Source organism: Neoarius graeffei, chromosome 20 (genome assembly GCF_027579695.1).
Source record: "Neoarius graeffei isolate fNeoGra1 chromosome 20, fNeoGra1.pri, whole genome shotgun sequence".
Classification (NCBI taxonomy): domain Eukaryota; kingdom Metazoa; phylum Chordata; class Actinopteri; order Siluriformes; family Ariidae; genus Neoarius; species Neoarius graeffei.
In genome coordinates, this window is record NC_083588.1 from 1,359,612 (window position 1) to 1,374,062 (window position 14,451).

General features: G+C 42.1%; 2 protein-coding genes across 2 annotated transcripts in view; both read left to right on the top strand.

Annotated features, from left to right (window-relative positions):
• Nucleotides 1-14,451, top strand: part of rps15a (ribosomal protein S15a) — a 480,374-nt gene that overhangs the window by 22,465 nt on the left and 443,458 nt on the right. The gene's annotated exons all lie outside the window — the stretch shown is intronic.
• LOC132868243 (uncharacterized) lies at nucleotides 3,860-12,488 on the top strand. The gene is made up of 4 exons (XM_060901072.1): nucleotides 3,860-3,944; nucleotides 9,474-9,551; nucleotides 9,722-10,066; nucleotides 10,179-12,488. The coding sequence occupies exons 2-4, from the start codon at nucleotides 9,549-9,551 to the stop codon at nucleotides 10,626-10,628; spliced, it is 798 nt and encodes a 265-aa protein (XP_060757055.1). The 5' UTR covers nucleotides 3,860-3,944; nucleotides 9,474-9,548; the 3' UTR covers nucleotides 10,629-12,488.

Genomic DNA, 14,451 nt, shown 5'->3' on the forward strand with positions numbered 1-14,451 from the left:
CCATGCTCTCTCTCTCTCTCTCTCTCTCTCACACACCCCTCCCATATGCACTCTCTCATACACACACACACACACACACACACACACACACACCTCCCACATGAACTCACACCTACCCCCCCACACACCCCTCTCACATGCACTCTCTCTCTCACGCACACACACCCCTCCCACATGCACCCACACCTACCCCCCCACACCCCACACCCATGCTCTCTCTCTCTCTCTCTCTCTCTCTCTCTCACACACCCCTCCCATATGCACTCTCTCATACACACACACACACACCTCCCACATGAACTCACACCTACCCCCCCACACACCCCTCTCACATGCACTCTCTCTCTCTCACGCACACACACCCCTCCCACATGCACCCAAACCTACCCCCCCACACCCCTCCCACATGCACTCTCTCTCTCACACACACACCCCTCCCACATGCACTCTCTCTCACACACCCCACACCCCTCCCACATGCACTCTCTCTCTCACACACCCCACACCCCTCCCACATGCACTCTCTCTCTCACGCGCACACACCTACCCCCCCACACCCCTCCCACATGCACTCTCTCTCTCACACACACACCCCTCCCACATGCACCCACACCTACCCCCCCACACCCCTCCCACATGCACTCTCTCTCTCACACACACACCCCTCCCACATGCACCCACACCTACCCCCCCCACACCCCTCCCACATGCACTCTCTCTCTCTCACACACACACACACACCCCTCCCACAAACATGCACCCACACGCACCCGACACAGGTAAACAAGGCAAGGTTGCCAGATAAAACAGAAATAAACATTTTTCTTTTTCAGTCATCTTTAACATTAAAAAATTAACTTTAGATTCACACAACGCATTATTATCATATTATTAGAATTCAGCCTGAGGTTTAATGTGTTTAGAAATTATCTAAACACATGACAAACAAACCCCAATCCGGCAACCCAATGTCACAAAAAAAATCACATGAAGAAAACCTTAAATCCTGCATTCCCCGTGTTGGACCCTGAACCTGCACATGCGCATTCAAGTCAGCACACGTGACATCATGAGAATAAAATATGATCACATGTGAACAACATAAAGCATAAAAGCATCTAAAGAACACATGACAATTAAATGACCTAAAACCCTGTCAATGAAGAATCCGTGCAGCAAGAAGGGACTTTTTTAATTTAATTAAATTGAGGAAATTCCGGGGGGCACGGTGGTGTAGTGGTTAGCGCTGTCGCCTCACAGCAAGAAGGTCCTGGGTTCGAGCCCCGTGGCCGGCGAGGGCCTTTCTGTGCGGAGTTTGCATGTTCTCCCTGTGTCCGCGTGGGTTTCCTCCGGGTGCTCCGGTTTCCCCCACAGTCCAAAGACATGCAGGTTAGGTTAACTGGTGACTCTAATGCCGCTTTTCCACTACCAACGCGGCTGAGTTGGGCTGAGCCGTGCCGTGCTGAGTTGGGCTGAGTTGAGCTGAGCGGGGCTGTTGGAGTTGCATTTCGACTACAACCGCGCTGAACTGTGCTGGCTGGAAGTGGGTGGACACATTGGGTGGAGTTAGCGAAAGTGGGTGGACGTCAGGTGATGTCGTTAGGCGGCGCAAACAGTGACATCAGTGACCTTTTAAGCGGTAGTCTCATGACCCGGATAGTAAACAATAAACATGGAAGACATGGAGTCGTCTTGGTCTTGGTGCTGTGGCTTGTTGTCACCGACAACGCCAACAGATACTGGCAAGAGCGTATAGATGAGGCGAGGCGCATAAGGCTTCATAATTCTCGTAATTCATAATTATTCTTCTTCCGGGTTTACGGTGTTTACAGATCCCAGCGTGCTCGCGGGGCGTGTGTGGGCGTGTGAGGACACTCCTCCTCACCAATCAGTGCACAGGGGAGTGTCTGCTCACGCCCCCAGCCTCACTCAGCTTGGTTTGGCTCGCTTCAGCCCCACTCCAAAACCGTGCGAGTTTTGGGGGCTGAGCAGGGCTGAAGCGAGTGGAGTCATGCTGTTCTTAGATAGTCGAAACGCGAGCCGTGTCGGGCTGAAGTGAGCTGAAGTGAGCTGAAAAAGGGTAGTGGAAAAGGGCCATAAATTGAGCGTAGGTGTGAATGTGAGTGTGAATGGTTGTCTATGTGTCAGCCCTGTGATGACCTGGCGACTTGTCCAGGGTGAACCCCGCCTTTCACCCGTAGTCAGCTGGGATAGGCTCCAGCTCGCCTGCGACCCTGTAGAATAGGATAAAGCGGCTACAGATAATGAGATGAGATGAGATGAGATGAGATGAGATGAGATGAGATGAGGAAACTCTATTTAAAAAAAAAAAGTAGCTGCAGTATCAGGATTAAGCCACTAGAGGGCAGACACAGACAACTTTTATGTTGGAACAGGCCTTTCAATCATCACTCAGGAAAGGAAGATTCTGACAGAAGTTCACTGACCCTCTTTGAATTTAAGTAATGATTAACACATAACTACCCTAATTACAGATAACCTCTCGAAAAGTGAAAGAAACCTTCTTTGTGGATGAAATACTCGTCACATTTTGTATGTTAATGTTAATAAACACAGATTCGTGAAGAAAATACACAATAAACACAAAACACGAAATCTTCTCTGATTGGTCATAAACACTGAATTCTGATAATTGAGACAAAAAAATCCTTAAAATACAGATTTTGCACTAATGAGAGAGTCTAATGCAAATCAAAACCCAGGATGGCATACCCAGTTAGATATGAGAATTAAAAAAAAAAACAGTTTATTCTGCCACTATTACTGTCAGAACTTTCTGAAAAGCACAAGTTTATGTCTACGCCTATCAGTTTCATCACTTCCGGTGCAGAACTTTCTCATTTCAAAACTAAGCCTCAGTTTTTGACAGTTTTGTGGAATATCGGCTCCCCAAACGACTCTTTGGATCTGTGAGTCGACTCCCTGGGCTCATTCCATTAAACTGATTCAAATATACGGCTCAAAGATCCATCCCGAGGAGCCGACTCTTTCCAGAACGACACATCCCTCAGTTTTACCTCAGGAGTGGAAACTCCGAGTGAGTGAGGCAGTGAGGGACTGTGGGTAAGAAAACCGAACATTTTTAAAAATATTTCTGAAATAACATGATTGACATTCATCCTGTAACATTTATTCCTTATATTTACAGAATAAAACGCGCTGTATTTCAGTGGCTAACATTAGCTGGCTAAGATTAGCCGTTAGCTCCGGCGGCAGTGTGAGCTCGCGCTGAACTTCACGGCTTTCAGAACTTTATTTCTGATTTAAATAAAATTTAGTTTAATTTAATTGAAGTTTAGTGATAGTGATTGTCATAATTTATCAGAATGTTGGTCGTTAAAGCATTAAAACCCTACAGTGCGGCAGGAAGAACAGCAGGACCCAGCTTTTATTTTATTTTCACTGTTTGATATTTAAATAGAAATAATATCAAAATATTTACTTTTTGAAGATTTGTCTTCTGGGTCATTTTAACTTTTATTTTACTTATTTCCCCAATAACAACGATTTTATTGTTATTTGTTATTATTTTATATTTTGTTTGATTTTTTAAAAATAATATTTTTCATCTCTTTAAAGACCAGGCTGGTTAAGTGTATATAAAATATATTTTTTTTCCATTTATGAAGACTCTAGAGCTTTCTGAACTTTATAAAAATTACATGACTGATAAGAGAAGTATTTGAGGTTTTTGGTTCAAGCGGTGAAAGTGATCAGTCTAATAATTATTAAAAACTCAATAAAATTGAATAGTCTATAATAAATATGATGATGATTTCATATATCAAACTTTTTTTTAATGTTTATTACAATACGGTGTCCATGAATCGCAGGTGAAGTCGGTGCCCTTGGGAAGGTTGGAGGTCAGCAGGTGGAGTCAGAACACTGAGTCAGAGCGGATCACGTTTCAGCAGTGTGAACAGGTTCACAGTTTAATATTAGACCAGCATTAATGATGAATATGAAACATCTCTGTCTCCTGTTAAATGTGTGTAGAAAGAAACAGACAGTGATGTACGGCTATGGATGTACAGAGAGGAGTGTATCACACACACACACTCGACAAATTATCAGCTTTAAGATGTTCTTAAAGACTCCTAAAAGTTTACGAAACACTAAATTTCAGCGTGTTTAATTATAACTTTAAGAATTCTTATTGTATAACTTAAAGTGACGTTCCATGACTGCTTCAAGATAATGAAATGCTGTTAAAAAGAACTGTGGCAGCGGGGGTGTGGCCAAGCATCGGTCTGTGAATGGAGGGCGGGGTCAGGGAAGGTGGAGTCATTGCACCTGATGGGAATTAACCTGTGTTTGTCTGTCTTCCCCAGTGATCACGCCCTTTAAAAGGAGAGAGAGAGCAGAGAAAGGGAGCTCTCTCCCCTGCCAGAAAACTTGTGTGTGTGTGTGTGTGTGTGTGTGTGTGTGTGTGTGTATGGCTGGGAGATTGGGAAAAGCTGAAAAGCTTAAAATAAAGAGAGTTTTGAGAACTCAGTTCTGGCCTGCCGTGCTTCTGTACTCCACCCACCTGGTCAGATACCACAGTGGTGCTGAAACCTGGGACAGAGTACAGAAGCACGGCAGGCCAGAACTGAGTTCTCAAAACTCTCTTTATTTTAAGCTTTTCAGCTTTTCCCAATCTCCCAGCCACACATGCACACACACAAGTCTTCTGGCTGGGGGAGAGCTCCCTTTTTCTGCTCTCTCTCTCCTCTTATAGGGCGCAGTCACTGGGGAAGACACACAAACACAGGTTAATTCCCATCAGGTGCAATGACTCCACAACTTCCCTTCCCTGACTCCGCCCTCCATTCACAGACTGACGCTTGGCCACGCCCCTGCTGCCACGAGAACCTTTAAGGCTGCTGGGCCATAGAAGGTTCACGCTGCATGCTGCACGCTACACGCGTGTAAAGAAAAGTGGACAAACGTAGCATGACTTGCTCTGGGCCATAGAACGGCGTTCACGTTGCACGCTGCACGCTGCACACTTCACGCGTGAAGCGAGAAATGAACATGCACACTTTTTTCTAGGCGTGAAGATGGAAATTCCAGTCAATGCATGCGGTCACCGCCGCGCCAGCCAATCAGAACGGGTCTAGGGAGATAACTCTATGCTTTCAGGGGAAAACTTCAGAAAAAATATAATTGAATGGTATAATTGAAAAATAGTTCTTCATCGGGATTGTCAAGCAGATTATAGAATGTTCGGTGAAATTCACCACGGGTTTCTCTCAGAAGGAAGCGTTCTCGGCTCCAAATTCTGTTCCTTTTTCTCTTTCTCTGTCTCAGTAAAAGCAGAATGAGGCAATCGTCGTCATCCGAAGAGTCCATATTGTTGGTTACTCGGTCAAAGTAGAACAGACGCAACACGTGAACATCCAAGCATGAAGTTTAATGGCCCAGGGTCCAGTTCTTCACGTGAACGTGTAGCGTGCAGCGTGAACCTTCTATGGCCCAGCAGCCTAAGACATCACTTAAAGCCATGGCTACTTTTAAGAATACCAATAAAGGGTCTTAAAGTTACGAGTGTATTTAATGAATTTGAAAAGTTCAGTAAGGGTACTTAAATAAATACAGTACTAAATTTAAGGTTCCTTTAAAGTTTAGATTAAATGCAATTAAATTCACATTTTCACCCAATGAGAGCTCTACTGGTATTTAAAAAGAAAAAAGAGTGACAGTTTTATGCTGCTGAAAGTCTGCACTGAGCTCTAAACATTTGTATCTCACACAGATATAAATATAAATATCAACTCATGAATATTAATATTAACTCATAGCGCTGTTATACGTGAGAGAAATGTACATCTGCATCTTCCTGGAATTAAAGGCGTTAATTAACACTGACAGTAACGTCATAAAGACATGGAGGAAGATGTACAGGAAGTGATGTTACGAGTTTTAATAACAGTGATGGGAGCATTGTGTTTACGTCACGTGTCCCAAAACACACTGGAACAGCACTCATCATGTTCGCCCCATGACGCCTCACAACCGCACATGCTAACGTTAGCTATCTGAATTTAGGACCAAAGTGATGATACGTAATTAAGGGATGAAAAAATAACCCAACTGAATCTCAGAAAAAGAAAAAAACATTTATCACAGTTTTAAACCAAGGCTTCTGGTAGAATGTAGCGTCACCATGACAACTGTTTAGCAACACGAAATGAAAAAAAAAACAACCCACATACAGGGTGGTATGACAGTGTCAGATCCGTATCGTGATCATTGATGATGCAGTGTGCTTATCTGAGACGTTGTGATATCTCATCTCATCTCATTATCTGTAGCTGCTTTATCCTGTTCTACAGGGTTGCAGGCGAGCTGGATCCTATCCCAGCTGACTACGGGCGAAAGGCGGGGTACACCCTGGACAAGTCGCCAGGTCATCACAGGGCTGACACATAGACACAGACAACCATTCACACTCACATTCACACCTACGCTCAATTTAGAGTCACCAGTTAACCTAACCTGCATGTCTTTGGACTGTGGGGGAAACCGGAGCACCCGGAGGAAACCCACGCGGACACGGGGAGAACATGCAAACTCCGCACAGAAAGGCCCTCGCCGGCCACGGGGCTCGAACCCGGACCTTCTTGCTGTGAGGAGACAGCGCTAAACACTACACCACCGTGCCACCACGTTGTGTTATGTTTAGTAATTTTATTTTTGACTAAAACTTGAAAAAATGAAATGTTAAAAATTACTGATTTATAAAAAATATCTTCTCCTTTTTATTGTTTAGCAAAATAAAATAAAAAGTACTTCAAGATAGACTAAAGTCTGCTGTTCGGTATTAACAACAAATTAACAAACAAAAAACCTGCAAAGGTGTTTGCTGGTATTTGTAAACAGAAATAAAAAGGACTTCAAATTTTTCCTCAATAAAATAACAACCATTTGGAAGAATTAGAAAAAAACACAAAGTGTACAAATGTATGTAATGATATGCAACCAAGTAAAAACAAACAAACAACACCTGCAGAATTTTAACCGGAAGCTTCTTCACCTCAATTTTCTTTCTCTTTTGGATCTGTCCTTTTTAAGACGTCATGTTGCCATGACATGTTTCTCTCTCACACACATACTGCGAATCATGTCATGACAAATATCACAACAAGGCCTTGATGATGCTGCCTGTGACTTAGCAACAACATGTCATGATGGAAATCAAGGTCTTTTACAAGAAATTATACATCAATTGACTTTATTTTTGAGTCAGTTGTTCCGTGAAACATGAGGACACTTATCACATCATTATCAATCAGGCAACGAGGAAGAAATCATCTGCTAAAATACAGCAGATGTGAACCTTGCTCATAAATACTGATAACAACATGAATAAAATTAGATCTGAAATCACATTGTTTATCATGTCTCAGCAGTGACCTGGTTATGACATGACATCATGATGTCTTATGATAACGCTTGTTACATAATCCCTTGATAGGCTTGATAATGTGATCACTACCACCACCTTCCAATCGTTAAAAATATGTGTGTGTGTGCTTACACACACACACACACACACACCTGTGAAGGGGTGGTATATATTAAGCAGCAAGTGAACAGTCAGTTATCGAAGTTGATGTCTTGTGACCTGGTCAGAGCATCTCCAAAACAGCAGGTCTTGTGAGGTGGACTGGAGGGTCCTCATCTCCAGTATATGAGAATTCTTAGATCTCAGACTCTCTCTCTCTCACACTCACACACACCGCAACTAAACGTGGCATGGCACATGGATTAACATCTTTTTTACGAGACGTGTATGGTTATTTATCTCAGTCTGATCAGTTTAGTGAGTGATTATGTTGATGATAACAAGGAAGTGCTAGAAATTTAGCTCGTCATGAAAAACAGGAGGATGCTAATATTAGTCTTAAGCTTTTTTATTTGGACACTTATGACATCAATATGATTATCACTGTCATCTAAACATGGTGAATCGTTGTCACTGGTGTACATAAATCCTGTCTCATCCAGTGAGAACAGATGCGGGCGCTTCCGATAGCTAACCGTATTCACTCACAGAGACACTGTCACTCCACAGCTGTTCAGTCAGTAGTGAAATATAACTCACAAAAACTTCAGAAATGGCAATGGGAACACACCCTGTTTCCTTTGCAAAATAAAAATGAAGCTTATACTACAGCAGATATGTCTTTAAAAATGGCATCACTACAGGACAATTCTAACAGGCTAGCAGTAGCTGCTATGGGATATAGAGATTAAAAAAGTATGTCAGTAATAAACGTTAAAGGGGAACTGAAGGCAAATTTTTTTATTAGCAAATTTGTATTTATCTCATTTTATAAAACGTAGGAATACATTTTTTGATCGCTATTTTGTCGCTGCTATAGCAAGTTATGAGTGTTTGAAATATGCGCTGTAATATATCAGTCCATATGTCAAAGCAATGGCTGTAAACGAAATTCGTTGAGACCTGTGCGAGACATCGTAGGACGGAAGTAAAACATACGGCAGAAATCAAAGTGACCAACATCTGCCAATGTTGTCAAAAGATGCGCGCGCCCTGTTTCGAATGCTGATGTAATCAAGCCAGAAGTTTTCCTTGTGTCTGAAATCGCTCCCTAATCACTATATAGGGCACTATATATAGTGGGGACACCATTTTGTAGTGCTGTCCGAAACCTTAGTGAGGATTATGTGGGAAATGCACTCAGTATAATATGTATTTCTCACAAAAATACACGCATGTATTTATTATTTTGAAAACCCACCAGCTGCCTGATCTGGCACGTTTTAATTATGCGACAGTAATGACGTAAATACCAGCGCAATGGACTAGTGTCCGAAAGCGTTTTTTTTCCCTCCATTTAACCAGTGAGCTCACTACAGTATATAGTCCTCTATATAGTAAATTCCCTATACAGTATAGGGAGTGGGGAGTAGTGAATGAGTGAGTGATTTTGGACACAGGGTTTGTTTTTTTGATAACGATCAGGAAAGTTAGAAGAAAGTAGGCAGTAATCGTCATTTAAACTCGTTTTTGTGCAGTATTTTGTTCAGAAAACAGTTCTTTTGGTGGAATAAATGGGACCCAAGATGCCAAGTACATGTTTTGCACCTCATGGTGGTCTGAGTGGCCGTAATGCATCAAAACTGGTTTCTTTTCACTGACTGCCAGCAAATGACGAAATCGCTAGAAAATGGCTTATTGCTGTGGGTGTGCAAGAAGTGGATGGGTATCTACAAAATCGGCAGAGGTACACGCTATGCTCTCTGCATTTTGATGAAGATTGTTTCCTGTCCATTGCATCAGGAAAGAGGGTCCTTGTGAATACTTCAATTCCCACGATTAGTTATTAAGAAATGTATCTAAAAATATTATAATATAAGATAAAATATCTGAAATACTCAATTATTGTTATGTCGACTTGTTATAGAGGTCTGATTGTCAAAATGTTTTTTTTCACATGCAGAAATACCTGACACTTGATTCACCAAGCAACACCAGAGATGTTTCACTGCCTGACACCCCGTCTCCACTGATCTCCATGGTAAGGCTGTTCATGTATTTTCAAAGGCTTATATACATATTGGTTTTTCAATTTTATGGTACCACTCAGATATGAGAAATAGGGAACCTGAATTAAAATGGAAAATAGTATATTCACAATATATTTGATTTGAAGCAAATTGTAATCAGCTTATTTTTTTTATTTTGCAGAGAAACACTGCCAAACCACTGCGAGATGTTGGAAACGTTTCACCTGTAACACCAATACCTTGCATGTCATCAACCGCCCTAAGGACCAGTCTACTTATTGACACACCTGCCACAGTTCCATTGTTGAGCTCCCACACTGCAGCACCACACCAAAAAGCGAATCCATGTGCTTGTCAGACATTATTAGCCTCAGGTTCCAAACATAAAGCTGACACACCAATGCAGTTTTATCCCAGCAAGATTTCTAAGAAGATGAACACAGTTTCGGTTGGGGAACAGGCACGACAGAATATGTCCGGTCGTGGAGTTCAGACAAAAACCAGTATCACCCGTCGCAGCATACAGGTATGTTTTACTATTGAACTTTACTCCTGAAACATGGTTTTATTCATAATTAATTGATTGTAATTTTTGTGAATGTATTTGTACAAATGTTGTCTAAATATATTTATTACAGACTGTCATGACTAATAGGACTCAGTCAACACAAGCCTCTTTTCCATTGATGGCGAAGAAATATAAATCCTCTGGAACACAGACTTACGAAAGACACACAACTACAGCAACACAAACAGTTCAATCAAATGTTCAGTGTTCAACACGAACTGAGACAACAGGCTACGTGGAGACTTGTGTACGGTACAAACAGATGCTTTTGTTCAATCTTCCACCCGGGAAAAGTCATCTCCAGGACAAAGGTTTCAGGATCCCACTTCGCCAGTGCTTGATCAGTCTGACCATAATCCTTCATTTGGTGAAACGGCATCACATGATGAGACTTATGAGCCTTCCTCGTTGTCATCTTCGGCATCTTCACAAGAAACATCATCAACAACAGCTGACCAGGAAGCGTCACAGACTAGAAAACTCATTGTTTGTGAGGACTCTCGAGACAATCTTCTTTTGAAAGTTCCATGCAGTACATGCCAAGCTCCAGTGGTGAGCATGAGGAAACATGTTATGGGCACTCACCTTAGATGTAGCCTGACATGTTTGAATGGCCATGAATTTTTGTGGTCATCACAACCTTTCATTGCAATTCAGTAAAGTCATACAAGAGTTGAGAAGTTTTTGTATTTCTTTTATTATTCACTCACATATATCTTTTGTTATTCACTCACACCAAGTTAAATCAACATAGAAAGATTTTTTATTAAAAAAAAAATAGTACTGTCCATTCATGCTTCCAATCAAATATAAGGCAACTGCGGTCACATCTACAGGATAATTATTTCTATAATGTAACTGAGTTGACCATTTCAGACTGCTTTGAAACTGACATAACTCTTTGATGGAGCGGGAAATTTCTCTCGAATCTTGGTCACCACACAAGAGGGAGCAGCTCTTCTGTTACCTCATCCCAGTCTTCCATATACCCAGGATGTGAATGCTTTATATGCCAGAAGGCGGTAGGTCCTGAAAAAATAAAGATAAAAAAATTAATCTATTCATTTTTTAAGAACGTGAAAGTAGTAAATATCTTGGATTATGAATAAGAAAATAAATACCTATTATATTATTATATATCTGTCCCTCTGAGTTACATGTCGGTCCTGGGATCGAGATGCTGAACCTCTTCTGCTCCTTGGACCTGCCTGATCCATCCTGGTGCCCTGTGTCTGGTTGGAGTCTCATCGCATCGCTCCTGTGGAGGACGGCCCCATGAGGACAGTTGAAAGTCACACCTGGAGGACGCTCTGGACTCTTACAGTAATGCTTTTATGGCTGAGGACTACAGTTGACTTGCTAACTTTAGGACTGCAGTTGTCATGAATAGTTTTGCACTCAAGTTTCCATCAATGAAGAGTTTATAACATCAACGAAACTGACTTCATGTTAAAACCGTTAATGTTATAGTCATGTTGTCTGTTGTTGCCCAAATGAGGATGGGTTCCCTTTTGAGTCTGGTTCCTCTCGAGGTTTCTTCCTCATGTCGTCTGAGGGAGTTTTTCCTTGCCACCGTCGCCACAGGCTTCTCATTGGGGATAGATTAGGGATAAAATTAGCTCATGTTTTAAGTCGTTCAAATTCTGTAAAGCTGCTTTGCAACAATGTTTATTGTTAAAAGCGCGATACAAATAAACTCGACTTGACTTGACTATTATCCAAATCTTTTCCGCCATACCCACGAATATCCGTCATAATTGTCATCAGTACTCCTAGGACCCCAGGTGTCAATCACACCAACTGAAAATCTGTGTTTTGCATGATGCACTTTTCACCATCTCCGAGTGATACAGCTGAAATCTCTTTGCAACACAAACATTTGTATTCAGTGTTCATCTTGCAACAGTTTTCACACTCGCACCACGAAGAAACCGGCATGTTCATCCGATCACGGCTCTCTTCATCACTGACATCACTATCTGAAGATGATGCGTCGTCAGAACTAGAATCATCCTGGTCCTTATCCTGTCGTCTTTCCAACTCTGCTCTACTCCATGTTGGTTCGAAGTTGTATGGAATAATCTCTATCACTGATGATGCTGGCAAATCTCAAAATTAATCTAAATTGGAATGATATGGCGATCTGGCCGCTGTGTAAACAGTTTTCAAAATGGTGGCACTGACACTTCACGTTTGAAGTCTCGCACAAGTCTCGTGAAGATCGCGCGAATAAGCGACGCTTGCCGTGGACCATATGAACTACATTCAACATGGCTAAAAACCAAAAAGGCTGATAAGTGTAATATAATATGCCAATACGAGTCACGATATAAGGTTAATAAAACCGAAAGTGTAATTGAATAACACGTTAATTAGGAAATAAAGCAAGTTTAAAAATGACTTCAGTTCACCTTTAATTATATATATATATATATATATATATATATATATATATATATATATATATAATGAATTGGTAACATTTACTCCTACAGTAATGTAATCTAGTGAGTCTTATGCCTCACTGCTACAACATTCAGAATGTGGAAATCACAATTGCTGGATTTTTATTGATTTTCTTTTTTTTTTGTATACTTTATTAGTCCCTGAGGGGAAATTCAGCTCTGCTTTAACCCATCTGAAGCAATGAACACACATGCACACACACACTGCCCAGAGGTGTGCTACAGCACCCAGGGAGCAGTTGGGGGTTCGGTGCCTTGCGAGGCACTGCAAGGGCACTTCAGCCATGTAGAGGGAGGAGAAAGTGCTGTTCATTTACTCCCCCCCATCCACACATTTTTCCTGCTGCTCTAGGAATTCGAACTGGTGACCTTTTGGTCCCAAAACTGCTTCTCTAACCTTTAGGCCATGAGTGCCCCAAATTCATAATGTGATATATATTATGAATATATTACTGTGCTTTCTCTGTATGACGTGTCATATTGTACTTGTACTGAGTTTTACATCCCACTGTACTGAATCCATACTGTATCCTGTGATACTGTAACACTGCGATATGTTAAATATCCTGCAAAGTAGACAACTATTATCTTGGTCAAATTCTACATAGTCACCCAGGTCATGCACTTTTTTTCAGTCTTGAATGCATTCAGAGAGGGTGGAGGCGGGGCAGATATAGAAGGCCTGCTGCGAATGTAAATCTGCATATCATCTCCATAGCAATGAAAATTCAAACCATGATGCATGTAGATAATGAACAGAAGAGGACCTAAGACAGATGCCACAGCTGATGGATGCCATGGAAGACTTGTACTTGGTGATGGAAATAAACTGCTGTCTATCAATGAGATTGGATTTTAACCAGGAAAAGACAGACCCAGAAATACCAATAGCAGAGAGCCGGGAGAGAAGCAGTTCAAGACCAACACAGTGTCAAAAGCACAGCTAAGGTCCAGAAAGAAGAAAGAAAGCACAACTTTATTCATCACACACTTATGAAATTTCCTCTCTGCATTTAACCCATCTGAAGCAGTGAACACACACATGCACATGAGCAATGAGCACACACACACACACGTGAGCAATGAGCACACACACATACCCAGAGCAGTGGGCAGCCATGCTAACAGCGCCCGGGGAGCAGTTGGGAGTTCGGTGCCTCGCTCAGGGGGACCTCAGCCCAAGGCCGTCCCATAGTAACCTAACCTGCATGTCTTTGGACTGTGGGGGAAACCGGAGCACCCGGAGGAAACCCACGCAGACATGGGGAGAACATGCAAACTCCACACAGAAAGGCCCTCGCCGGCCACTGGGTTCGAACCCAGAACCTTCTTGCTGTGAGGCGACCGTGCTAACCCCGAAGAAGGGGTATATTCAGAGCCCCAGCATCAGCAGCGGAGATGAGGTCATTAATTACCATGAGAAGCGCAGACTCAGTCCTGTGAGATGAGCGATAACCAGACTGAAATAGTTCATAAAGATGATTAGTGGCAAGATATGACTGTAGCTGGGTGGCAACAACCCATTCAAGAAGTTTTGCAATGTATGGTAGATTAGTCTATAGATACTATAGATTATAGTAACTTGACTGATCTGTAGGCTGAGCTACAGATCACTCTATAGTTACTAAAATCAAATGGATCGAGATCAAGGTTTTTTTAGTACTGGAGTGACTGCTGCAGTTTTTAAATCAAGTGGGACAATACCAGAGATGATGGATCTGTTAATCAGATGAGAGATGGGCTCAGCAATAATGGATGCCAGGTTTTTTGCAAGGGGGAAGGAGCAGGATCTAACTGACTGTCAGATGAGTTTGAGTTTTGAATTAGCTCAGCAACAGATGGAGGAGTAGTGAGAGTGAAAGAAGACAGAAAGCGTAG